We start from the raw sequence: 12,429 nt of genomic DNA on the forward strand, positions 1-12,429 counted from the left end.
GCAATTGTCTAAAGTGTTGTGTTAATTGCATACACTCACTACTGTTTCCAGAAGCTGGGAGTACCACAAAAGAAACCACAGGGGACTCCATATGCTATTTAAGGTGTCATTCTGCTTTTCTGTGTTGCATGCCTCAGAGTGGTTTCAGGAGTGTATCCTCTATGTAACGGTTATCACTGGAGATGGGACTTTTGGCTATTTAAAGGGAACTATTACTAAAGCTATTCACTAAAAAGAGCTGTTCAAAAGACTGGCACTTTGATCTTTTTTATTTTACTATAAAAAATGAACGTTTTACTCTTAAAATAAACACTGGGATTAGTTATACATCTCAATTAATGTCATATTTTAAGTGTTTAAGTGATGGAACCATTTGATGTAAATTGTCCTTTGTAATTAGTAAATATATTCAGGCATGTTAAGAATTGCAAAAAAAAGGGGCTACACTGCATGCATGCGTCTTTGACAGATCTTCCGCGCCACCTCTGCCCCTCCCTTCTTACTCTCTCCTCTTGATCATGGGGGTGGTGAACATGGGAGGAAGGATGGACGGCTCCTTACAAAGACTCGTTCCATCATGCACAGTGAAGTACCGTTCAAAAAGACTCGGTTTGTTCGTGAACTTCACATGAGTAGTTATCACGATTACTTCATAGACTGTGATTAAATGACTTTGAAAGACTTGTTAGCCTCCCTTTTGGTTCTTTGACTGTTAAAGATCTGCCTTCTGCCTCATACCTTCTTCATGCTGTTTCAAATCCCCCTTTCTTTCTCCTTTTTCTTTTAATGTAGGCTTCCCTTTGTAGACCCCTTTCTCAGTCCTTGCCATGAAATGGTAGCTACAGAGTTGTCAGTGTGGCTTCTCCTTTTGGATGATCCTATTTCAAAGGGACTAAGAGATCCAGCATTAGGCCGAGCGACTCTACTCTCCGCTCCTAACTCACCACATACTGTAAAGGGAGAACCAGACAGGCAAAATGAGTGTTTCTTTATTCCATTAGAGGACAGATTTGTTTATAAGATCATTCTTACCTCACACATCTCACTGCTATACTATTGTATAAAAAGCCCTTTGAGGCCATCAAACGGCATGTCAGAATAATGTTTCTTTTTTTAAAGTGTGTCCTTCCATCTTTTGAGGACAACTATTAAGGGGGAAAAGTGGGCTTATTAAGATATCCCCTGTCATGTAGCCGGTACTACTTTTTTTTTTTTTCCATGCCCATCAGTGTGTCCACTGCCATGCTAGAATAACAATTATTTTGTTGCTTGTGGCATGAGCACTGACTAATTTCAGGGACGGATTTGTGATTGCACAGGACATGCTGTTTTTTGCCACATACAAAAACAAATTCACGACATGGAAAGTCTGTGCTATGTCCTTCAGAAACATGTCATTAGGAATGCCCCCTTCACGCCACACTTACCTCCTTCTCCTGATCTACCTTCCATGCTTGCTTTCTTTAATTCCAAGATCTTGCAGTGATTTCCTTTCTCCACCAAGTAGGCAACCCCCATTCGCCTGCCCCCCTGATCCGTGTAATATGTCTTTTTTCATTTGCAATAACAGAATAAATAGTATGTGTAACGCCTTATGCATATACGCCATCTGTTCACACACAGGACGAGTGTGCATGCTTTGTGTGTGTGTGTGTGTGTGTGTGTGTGTGTATATATATATATATATATATATATATATATATATATATATATATATATAGCGTGTGTGTGTGTGTGTACAGGTTGCAATAATGAAATCAAAGTGAACAGTAGGTTATTGATGCCATAAACCGTAAAACATCCTCTGTCTGGGGAAATGCATTCATAGCCAAAGTCAGTGTTATGAACAAATTGCATTTTTGCCTGTGTGAGAGAGAGGGAGAAAAAACATGCACGGACAAATGGCTGTTTATGATGGAAAAATTCCACAGTGGGTCAAAGCCTCTTGCAGGTGGCAACAATTAACTGTAATTTTTTTCAGATTGTAATGATCCATAATTTACCCGTATACCCCCTTCCAGCTCCTTTCACTCTGAAGAAAAAGGTTTTGCATGGAGGTTTGATTGGGTGCACATTTTATGCCATGTTCTGGTCTTTAAGTGAGATTGTTCGGAGGGGGTCACAACGGTTATAGACACATGAAATAGAAAGGAAGCACACAAAACGCCATTCGGTTTCCATTATTGCTCATCCACAATGTACTTCTTTTCTCTCAGCAGCAGTCTTCTCCCACTGTCCCATCTTCACCTCTTTGTCTCGCTGCCACAGCAGGGTTAAAAACATGCAAGCCTGCCTCCCATCTTAGGGATCGCTCATACGCGCGGTCATACACTCTGAGCAATCTTAAGTCTTTCTCGAGCATTTTCTCGGCCACCAGTGTATGTAAATCATTTTGGTTTTTTTTTTCTCTTGCAAATGACTTCAGAAAGCTAAAAAAAAAAAAAAAGAAGCGGGAGAAAGGATGGGGAAGCCAAGAGATGAAAGCCTGTGCATATTTGCAAGTGTGGATGGTTTTTATTTAGCATATCTCTCACTTCTGCTTTCCCCACATTCGCCTATTCTATTCACCTGAGAGGATTTAAATAAATCCATAAAGCATTAGATATAAAAGCAATGCATGAAATGCATTTTGAAAAGTGCTTCCCTTGTAACAATTTTCCATTTTGCGTATAGTGAGAAGCTGTGATTTTTAAAATGTTGCTTTATTTTAATAACATTTGACCTTGTATTCATATTCACAGTTAATACGCGGAATTAATTACATTGTTGTGCTGTTGCTTGCTTACTCAAAACAAAACATAACATGAAACATATACTCAGTACAAACAAAACATAACATGAAACAAAATAATGTAAAAGCTGTAGAGATAGGCCAGCAAGATTAGAAATGCATGGTCAGGCTAAACTCATTGCAGTAAATGTCCTCTGGACATTTGCAGCCTCAGAATTCTCTCATTGTTATTTTTATCCTTTATTATTCTATTTTATGCCACAGCATTTCACTGACTGTAGATTGAGTATTGGCAATTTCATAAATTGTATTGCATGCTATTTAAAAATTACTCCACACATACCATTTGATTAACATCCACCAGTCATGTCGTAAAGTAGACTTTTTGTTCCAAGAGCGAAAAGAAAATATAACTAAAAAAAAAAAAACGTAATTTTTAAGAACCAGAGTTTTTTACTATAAATATATGTCTCTCAGCAATATAACTTTGTCAAAATGTGCTACCAACTTTAGTTTCATTACAAAGCCTGGAATAGCACAGCATGCATCAAATCCTGATTTGAACCAATTTAATTTGCCCCAATGTTTTGACTGCTGTTGACAAACAATACATCCCAGCTTCCTGTGTCCTTGAGCAGGATGTACAAAATGGATGGAAGTGGATCTGAGTCAACTCACAGCTTTACTTTAACAGCGTAAAATAGCCTTCTGTAAGAAAAGGCTTCGTACATGCTTTGTGTATTCTTTCCCTTTGTAAAAACTAATCCTCAGTTTCGCTTGTGATAACAGTTTATTCTTTTTCCCTTTTGACAGATAAAGATGAACCCAGCAGTTACACCTGCACCACATGCAAGCAGCCCTTCACCAGCGCTTGGTTCCTTCTCCAGCATGCTCAGAACACTCACGGTTTCCGGATCTACCTGGAGAGCGAGCCAGGCAGTCCTCTCACCCCCCGTGTAGCCGCTGCTCCTGGGATGGGGGGTGATTGTGCCTCGTCCCAGCCTCCCCTTCATGCAGTGCACCTGGCTGAAGGTAGTCCTTACAGCCTGCTGCGAATGCCAGGATCTGGATCCGGACGAGATTCGGTATCGACTCCTCGGGAAGGCCGTTATCCCCGTACCCCGCCCCTGTTCAGCCCACCCCCGCGTCATCACCTCAGCCCAGATGACCTGGCTCTGGCAACCCATCATCCTAGCGCCTTCGACAGGGTGATGAGGCTCAATTCAATACCGCTTGAACCTCCCCCAAACATGGACTTCTCAAGAAGGCTCCGTGAATTGGCCGGAAACGCCACAGGAGGCTCTCCTCCCCTCTCCCCCAATCGGCCAAATCCTATGCAACGGATTCTTCAACCATTCCAGCCAGGATCAAAGCCACCGTTCTCTGCAACGCCACCTCTTTCCACTTCCCAGTCACCTTCTGGCTCGAGGTCTACCCCTAACGCCACATCCAACGCAGCTCAACCGGGCACGCCATTAAAAGCAAAGTCTTGTGAGTTCTGCGGGAAGACTTTCAAATTCCAGAGTAACCTTATTGTGCACAGACGTAGCCACACAGGGGAAAAGCCATTTAAGTGTCATCTGTGTAACCACGCATGCACGCAGGCAAGCAAGCTAAAACGACACATGAAGACACACTGTCAGAACAAGTCTTTGGTGCTTAATACCAAGTCAGAAGATGGCCTTTCCGCGGCCAGCTCTCCCGAGCCTGGTACCAGCGAGCTGATGGGCAGCGCAACTGATGCTCTCAAGTCAGTGGTGGCCAAGTTCAAGAGCGAGAACAATGGTCTGATGGCTGAAAACGGAGAAGAGGAGGAAGACGATGAAGACGATGAGGAGGAGGAGGAGGAGGAACAGGAGGAAGAGGAAGAAGAAGAGGAGGAAGAGGAAGAGTGTGAGGAGGAGGAGATGGAAGGTAAGCCAATGGTTAGAGATCTTGAAGAAGACAGGAACGACTATCGTTTTAGCCTGAGGTTAGAGGGGGCCCGCCACCACCAAAACAGCGTGGCCCTGCACCCTCGGCGTCGGAGCTCCTCGCAGGAGCCCGCTGACGACGATTCAGCGATGGAGTCGGACCGGGCGGATGATGGGACCACAACAACAATGAATGGTCTGGGACCTTTATCCACTGACAGTCTATCCAGGAAGTTGTTGGGTGGTGGCATTAGCCCAGGCTCCCTTAGCCCTCTGTCGAAACGCATCAAGGTGGAAAAGGATCTAGACCCCCCTACGCCCACTATTGCAAACTCAGAAAACGTCTACTCCCAGTGGCTAGCGGGCTACGCTGCCTCGCGACAACTCAAGGATCCCTTCATCAACTTTACCGGCGGAGATTCCAGACAATCGCCCTTTGCCTCCTCATCCGAGCACTCTTCCGAGAACGGCAGCTTGCGCTTCTCGACTCCGCCTGGCGAGCTGGACGGCGATCGGGCCGCTTCGGGACGCAGCGGCACGGGCAGCGGGGCCAGCACACCCCACGGCGGCAGCGGCAACGGCAGGCCGAGCTCCAAGGACGGCCGCCGCAGTGACACCTGTGAGTTTTGTGGGAAGGTTTTCAAGAACTGCAGTAACTTGACAGTACACCGACGCAGTCACACTGGAGAGCGACCCTACAAGTGTGAACTGTGCAGCTATGCCTGCGCCCAGAGCTCCAAGCTCACACGCCACATGAAAACCCATGGACAAATGGGAAAAGACGTTTACAAATGTGAAATATGCCACATGCCTTTCAGTGTCTACAGTACTCTGGAGAAACACATGAAGAAGTGGCACAGTGACCGCCCTTTAGCTAACAACATTAAGACGGAGTAGGCAAAAAACAGCATGCTGTACGCTTTCTCTTTCAGCTCCTTTGGCTAAAATTCAACCCTGGCTACGTAGCCAATAGATGAAAGGAATGGACGACAGGGTCAGACGACAGTACACAGTACAGCTCTGTTATCCTTCCCAACCAATGGGGCAATACTCTTGTATGAAACGAAGAAAAAAAAAAGAAAAACGTTTTGAGCCTTTCTATTGTGCAATAATTTACACATTTTATATATTTTTTTTGTAACTGGACAGCATGCTCGGTGTGTATATGGCTACTCTAAAACTATCGGTGACAGTTGGGTTTGGTTGTTCTCGTGTTGCTGTCGATTCTTTAGATTTCGCCAACCTATTTGAACCCTCGCTGCAGAAACGTCATACTCTTTTACATATCAGGTTTCCAAGCATAGTGAAACAGAGTCATATTATTCAAACATCAAGAAAAGCAGGGTTACTTTTAAAACTGGTCTTTGTGAATGACTTTCCGTGCAAGATAGACGTCAAATACCTATATGTACATAAATATATATGTGTATATATATAATATATATATCTATACAAGGATTATACTACTTGTATATAATCCTTGTATATATACAAGAATCGGGCTGCCTATGAATTGCTAGGCACTAGCACCATGACTTAGTTCTTTTACAAACAATGAAATTAATACTATGGTGTTAAATGACAACAAAGAGTGCCTTGCATATTTACCTGCATTAGTTAATCCTCCTTTTGCTATAAGCTTGGCGTTTCAGATGTAGACGATTACAGGACATTTTGTGCACATACGGAATAAACAGGTTCTTGCATCAAGCACCTGTACAACCCTGACATGTTGTGACTGAGCAGAGCATTAAGAAACCAGCTGAAACAAGATTTAAAAGAAAAACAAAAGTTGATTTCTGGTCAATCATTTATCTGCCTAATGTGTATATTTTCATTGTTCGGATTGTAATCCTGTTTACTGGCATGCTACATGCTCAAAAGGTTTGTGGAGGTTTTTGGTTTTCTGGTACATGTGTATCATACTGAGAGGGTACTCCGATGAGTTGTTCTAACCAACGTGAAGCTCTTAATTTTCTAGAGTGTTTGTTTTCTTTGAAAATAAAACCTTGTTTTTTGTGCGTGTTCATGTAACACAGTTTTTTTGGTGTTGTTTTTTTTTTTTCTTATGTCATCGGGGCAGTCTGTGTAGCCAGCATTAACTTGAAGACCACAGAGTCGGTTTTTAGTCTATTTTTCTAGTCTTTTTTTCCACTATCAGGCAGATTTTGATTTTGGTGATGGCGGGGATACTTGGTGTGGGTTGGGGTTTTGAAAAGGTGTGGATATAACCAGGTCTCTCTACAATTCAAATGTTCTAGGCCCTCTTTATTTTTTCGACTGCATTAAATTGAACATTTTAATAATCCCTCATTGGTAATGCAACTAATGTCCGAATTTTAAACAGATACCCTCCTCCACTTACACAGAGCCAATTTTTCCTCTTTTTGATTCAATTGTTGCCACTCATTTTAATTGTAGTATTTTCTCTTATCACCCTGTCATTTGTTAATGATTATAGCACTTGTCACTCTGCCTACAGTCTGTATCTGTCTCTCTAATCGGAGGTACAGTTGGTTGAGTATAAAATGAGGACCGGATTACATATCTGGGAATATTTACGTGCACTGTTCCATCTCCCCAGTTTACAAATGGATGCTCAAGGGAAAAACTCAGCCCTTGCGTTGGCCCTGCAGTAACTGTGGTGTCTTTTAAGATTTAAAAATAAAAAAAGGAAAGAAAAAGAAGAACATTTTGTCAAAGCCTTCGCCAAATATGTTCTGAGAGCAAAATCTTAGTCGGTTAAAGTGGGGGTCAATGGGAAGGATGCCATTGAAGCATCCTGCGTCTTACTAACCTTAAATAAAGGACCCTTCAGTGCAGAAAAATGAAAATAACTTCCTTTTTTTCTAAAGCTAACTAAATTGTGTTGCCGATTTCTAAAATATGTGTCAGTACATGTCATTTTCTTTTGGGGAGAGTTTTATTTAAATTGTATTTTTGATTTCTGTTGTTGATTACATTTTCTGTCTTGTTGACATTCAGGACTTGATCACTATGTATTGAATTGTAATGAACATGTCTCGTATCTTTTTTTGCCTTTACTGTACACAAGTCTTCAGGTTGAACAAAATATTTTGCAAGGCGGGAGATATATGATAAATAAATATATAGAGAGAACTTAAAACACATAGGAAGATGCACACTCATGTAAGTTCCTAAGTTCAAAATACATTTACGGTCGACTTTTTTTTCTATTTAGAATTGCATTTGAAATTAATGTTCACTTAGTGTAGGCACTTATAGTATTTATGTTGGAGCCTGTATTTTTAATGGTTTTGCCTGTACTCTTTAAAGGTTTCAATGTACCCTTTTTTCTGTAGTGAAAAAAATCCCAACAAGCTGCCACCGTATATTTTTTTTTTAATTTGGCAGGATAATATAGTGTGAATAATTTGTAAGCTTGAAAATAAGTACGTTTTTCAAAACAAAAACATTGTGGTGTTCTCCAAGGGTGAGAGGTCATATGATGACTTTTTCAGGCAGTCCTGCTGGACTTACCACAGTAAGGTAAAAACAGGTGGTTGTACATATCCTTTTTTTTTTGTTTTGTTTTGTTTGTTTCCTGCCAATTTATATGCAGTAATACAAGCTATTGTTGGGGTTTATTGTTAGCCATCTTTTTACTGTCCTTATGCGTGTACCACCTGATAACATTCCAGCTGTTAATGAAAAATAACTGTTTTCATATGCAATCAGCCCATCATGAATTTGGAAGGCAATGTTTTTCTTCTGAATTTTATTTTGTTGTTTTTGAGTTCATTTCCTGTTGTATTTTACTTTGCCAAAACAGCCACAGTGCTTGATTTACATAGGGTACATGTCATATCATATGCAAGTTTTATAGTCAATATGAGAAAATGATGGAAAGAGGTTTGCTGCATGTTGCTACAGCATATGGTACTGATGTACTGTACATCCATCTTTCAGCCCGGTCTGTGTTCTGTACTCTTATCTGCTATCGAGTGAACTTGAAGTTGACATTGGTTGACATTATTTATTATGACTGTACACCCACATTCAGTATATGCTCAGTTCAGAACAACGTCACAGCAAAATATGTCCGTTTATTGACCATCACCCCTTCCACCTTCTTTTGTGATGATGAATTATGTTGGCTTGGTTTCTTTGTTTGATGACCAAAGGTCACGGATCAACATTTAAGAGTTCCTGGTCAGCATACAAATGTTGTTATTATTTTTCGGTTATGGAAATGCCACTGTTTTCAGCTGTTGCCTGCATTTTTCTCTTCACTCAGCCGTTTTGTCTTTGGAAAAAAGAAATAAAAGGTATGACATACATACTGGAACGAATTTGCAGTTTATTCATGACACATAAATGGAGCTGAAAAAAAATTGTTTGTATGATAGATTATTTTAGTGAACATAAAAACACATTGCACATAATTCATGCATACAATCATAAACACATATATAAAATCATATACACTGTGTACTGTATATAAAATTTAAACGTCACAAATTTACCCAAAATTTTAGACATTCTCTTATTTTGAAAAAGAGAATTTGACAATTTTTTAAATAATATATTTTTAAAACTCTTTGAGCACAGTCATTTATTAACATTTTTTCAGTTCTATTTTATAGTTGTTCCATAAATTGAAATCTGGAACAGGTATGCACATTCTCTTGCTGGTGCCTAGCAAAAAAAACAAAAACAAATAAACAAATAAGCAACCTATGTTCAACTGAATAGATTGCCTGTTTCAAAAAAGCTGGGATAGGGTCAAAGAACTCCTCTTTGGAACATTCCACTATCAAACTGATTTATTTGAACCAGGTGATGTCACGATAGGGTATAAAAGGAGCATCCCCAAAAGGCTCAGTCTTTCACAAGCAAACATGGGGCAATGATCACCACTTTGTGAACAACTGTATGAAAAATTAGTCCAGCAGTTTTAGAACAAAGCTTCTTAATGTTTCATTGGGAGGGATTTAGGGATTCCACCATCTGCAGTCCATAATGCATATCATCAAAAGATTGAGAGAATGCGGAGAACGTTCTACGAGAAAGAGGCTAGGCCGAAAACTAACGATGAATGCCGGTGACCTTCGATCCTCAGGTGAGGTGCCTCAGGTGGCGCTGCATTAAAAACCAACAACACTTTGTAAATGATATTACTGCTTGGGCTCAGAAACACTTCAGAAAACCGTTGTCAGTTAGCATAGTTTGTCGCTACATCTACAAGTATGAGTCGACTGTACCATGGAAAGTGAACACCATACAGCAACAACGTCCTGAAACGTTGTTTGCCCCTACTCATTCGACATGGACAGATGCAAAGTGGAAAAGTTTATGATTCGATAAGTCCGCATTTCAAATTGTTTTTGGAAATCATGGATTTTGTGCAATCGGGCAAAAGAGGAAAAAGACCATCCAGATTGTTAGCAGAACAAATATCAAAAGTCTGTAATGGCACAGGGGTGTGTTAGTGCCTAGGGCATGGGCAACTTACACATCTGTGATGGCACCATCAATGCTGAAAGTTAAATTGGGGGTTTGCAGCAGTACATGCTGCCGTCCAAACAACATCTTTTCCAGGGGCGTCCTTGTTTATTTTAGCAAAATAATGCCAAGCCACATTGTGCACGCGCTACAACAATGTGGCTTCGTAGTAAAAGAGGGTGGGTACTAGATTCCCCTGCTTGCAGTCCAAACCTGTCGCCTGGGAATGCGTGGCACATACTGAAGCGCAAACGGAGACCCCAGACTCTACACCAAGCTGGAACGGTAAACAATTCCACCAAAAAGCTTCAACAATTGGTGTCCTCAGTTCCCAAACGCTCATTGAACACCCATTCACAGTGGTGAACATGCTGCTGTCCCAAATTTGTTGGAACTTGTTGCAGGAATCAAATTCAAAACAAGACAACATTTGCAAAAAAAAATACAATACAGCGTATTGGTACATTAAATATATTTGCTTTGTGTTTTAATCAATTTAATACAGGTTGAAGAATGTTTGCAATTTATTTTCTGTTTTTATGAATGTTTTACACAATGTCCCAATGTCATTGGAGTTGGTTATGTGTGTATAGGTTGGTCAACTCCAATCCATCAATGTAAAACGATTGTGAGAAAAATCAACACATTTCTTTTTTCTTTAAATACAGCAAGCGCTTGAAGACTAAGGGACTAAGCCTAACATGGGCTCAGCAAGTCCGTTGGTAGAGGCGGGCCTGCCCATCACAGGTGCAACAAAACATAAATGTCTTCCAGCCATTTAGCAGCGACAGTTAAACAGCGCAGAAATTCCCTCGATGAAAATCAGTGCTAGTCTACACATTCTGCCGAGAAGTTGCGATCATCAGCTGCAAATTTTACTCTGTTGACAAATGTCATGACCAAAACCGCCAAAACAGTCCACAGTGGGTGCACTTGAAGGACAACAAACACCATTTGAAAAAAAAAAAAGGGCAGCATCTCCATCAAACAGGAAAAAGTTATTTAAAATGTGAATAAATCGAACAGCCAGCCAATTTTAATCAACCCTTGAAGGATTCAATGAAGTGCATTTTTTTTCCAATGAAATCCTTAGAAATCTGCATTAAAAGAGCCTCTTCTCATGTTCTGTCAAGTTACCTAATTATAGTATCTGTTTTTTTTCGCTGAGCCTTTCATATTTCATCCTATTTCTTCCCCTATTAGCTCTCATCTTTGTCCTGCCTCTTATCCGTCCACACCACATGTTCAGCTTGATATTGTGTTTTCCAAGTACATCATGTGCCATTCCATTTTTCAGGTATTCAGTATTCAACTTTATAAATATGCCCAAATGTACAAATCCCTTTTCTTCCAATCTTTCCTCCACTGCCTGCTGAGGCACCGGAGGGCAACGTGACAAAGTAATCACTCTTCCTGTCCTAGCCATGGTGCTGTTTGCCTAGCAGGGCCAGATTAAAGTTCACAGATAGAAAAAGGTTCCTGCTTAGGCCAGGTGTTGACAGTTAAGATAAAGCAGAGTTGTAAGGAAGTGGGGCTGGCCGGACGGGTGTTGGGAGAGGAATTGTTAACTTGTGTGCACCCCCCCCCAAGTTCAATGTCAAGAGACCAACAATGCCCATCTCACAAATCTTCACACATAGTAGACATACCTTTCTCGAAGTAGACGTTTTGCCCTTGCTTCGAATCCATATGAGAACACAATATGAACAGAAACTATTCTTTGACCGAGGAATGTGTGTGAACGTGTGATCTTACAGAAAGCTGGAGGCGGAAGCGAACCCACAACCTCCGCACGCTAACCATGTCGGCCAGCCGGGCCAAGGGAGAACCAGCGTTACGGGGGTTGCACATAGGTTAACGTCGGCTCCTTTAGCTAATTGAAGGAACCAGTAGGTCTCACAAATGATGGAAGTTACTGTATACAGACCACCCTCCCTCTTTTGTCCTCCCTTTCGCTCCCAATTCATCCCTGTGTCCTGACTTGCCTATGTGAGTTCAAGGTAGGCCTCCCAAGCATAGCTGCGGAAATCCCATCCAGGGGAAATTCTGTGGATTGAATCCCCTCTCTAATCCTCATAATATGACCCTAGTCCTTATTTGCTGGTCTTCTGATTGCCTCCTTTCTTCTTCCTTCAGTTTTAAACTCTTTATTGGTCTCGCTATTTGAGTGTCGGTGCGAAAAGGAAGGCTGAAGAGCAGAGATGGAGAGGCAGCTGTGCGGTCGAGCAGTGAAGAGGGGGCCTCGTCCGGACTCCTTGGAACAATGCAAAGGCACTAATCACCCAGGCCAGCTGACACTCAGTGCCACACACGCTCACA

The 12,429-nt window shown here is 41.3% G+C and overlaps 1 protein-coding gene across 1 annotated transcript in view; it reads left to right on the forward strand.

The window, feature by feature from the left end:
* Positions 1-8,945, forward strand: part of bcl11ab (BCL11 transcription factor A b) — a 38,541-nt gene extending 29,596 nt beyond the window's left edge. The window contains exon 3 of the mRNA XM_088420440.1: positions 3,545-8,945. Within this exon, the coding sequence (XP_088276566.1) occupies positions 3,545-5,541 (1,997 nt within the window). The 3' untranslated portion in view covers positions 5,542-8,945. The remainder of the gene's footprint in view (positions 1-3,544) is intronic.
* The last annotated feature ends 3,484 nt before the right edge of the window (positions 8,946-12,429 follow it).

This window comes from Hippichthys cyanospilos, chromosome 7, assembly GCF_059441005.1.
Source record: "Hippichthys cyanospilos isolate Australia breed blue-spotted pipefish chromosome 7, RoL_Hcya_1.0, whole genome shotgun sequence".
NCBI lineage: Eukaryota > Metazoa > Chordata > Actinopteri > Syngnathiformes > Syngnathidae > Hippichthys > Hippichthys cyanospilos.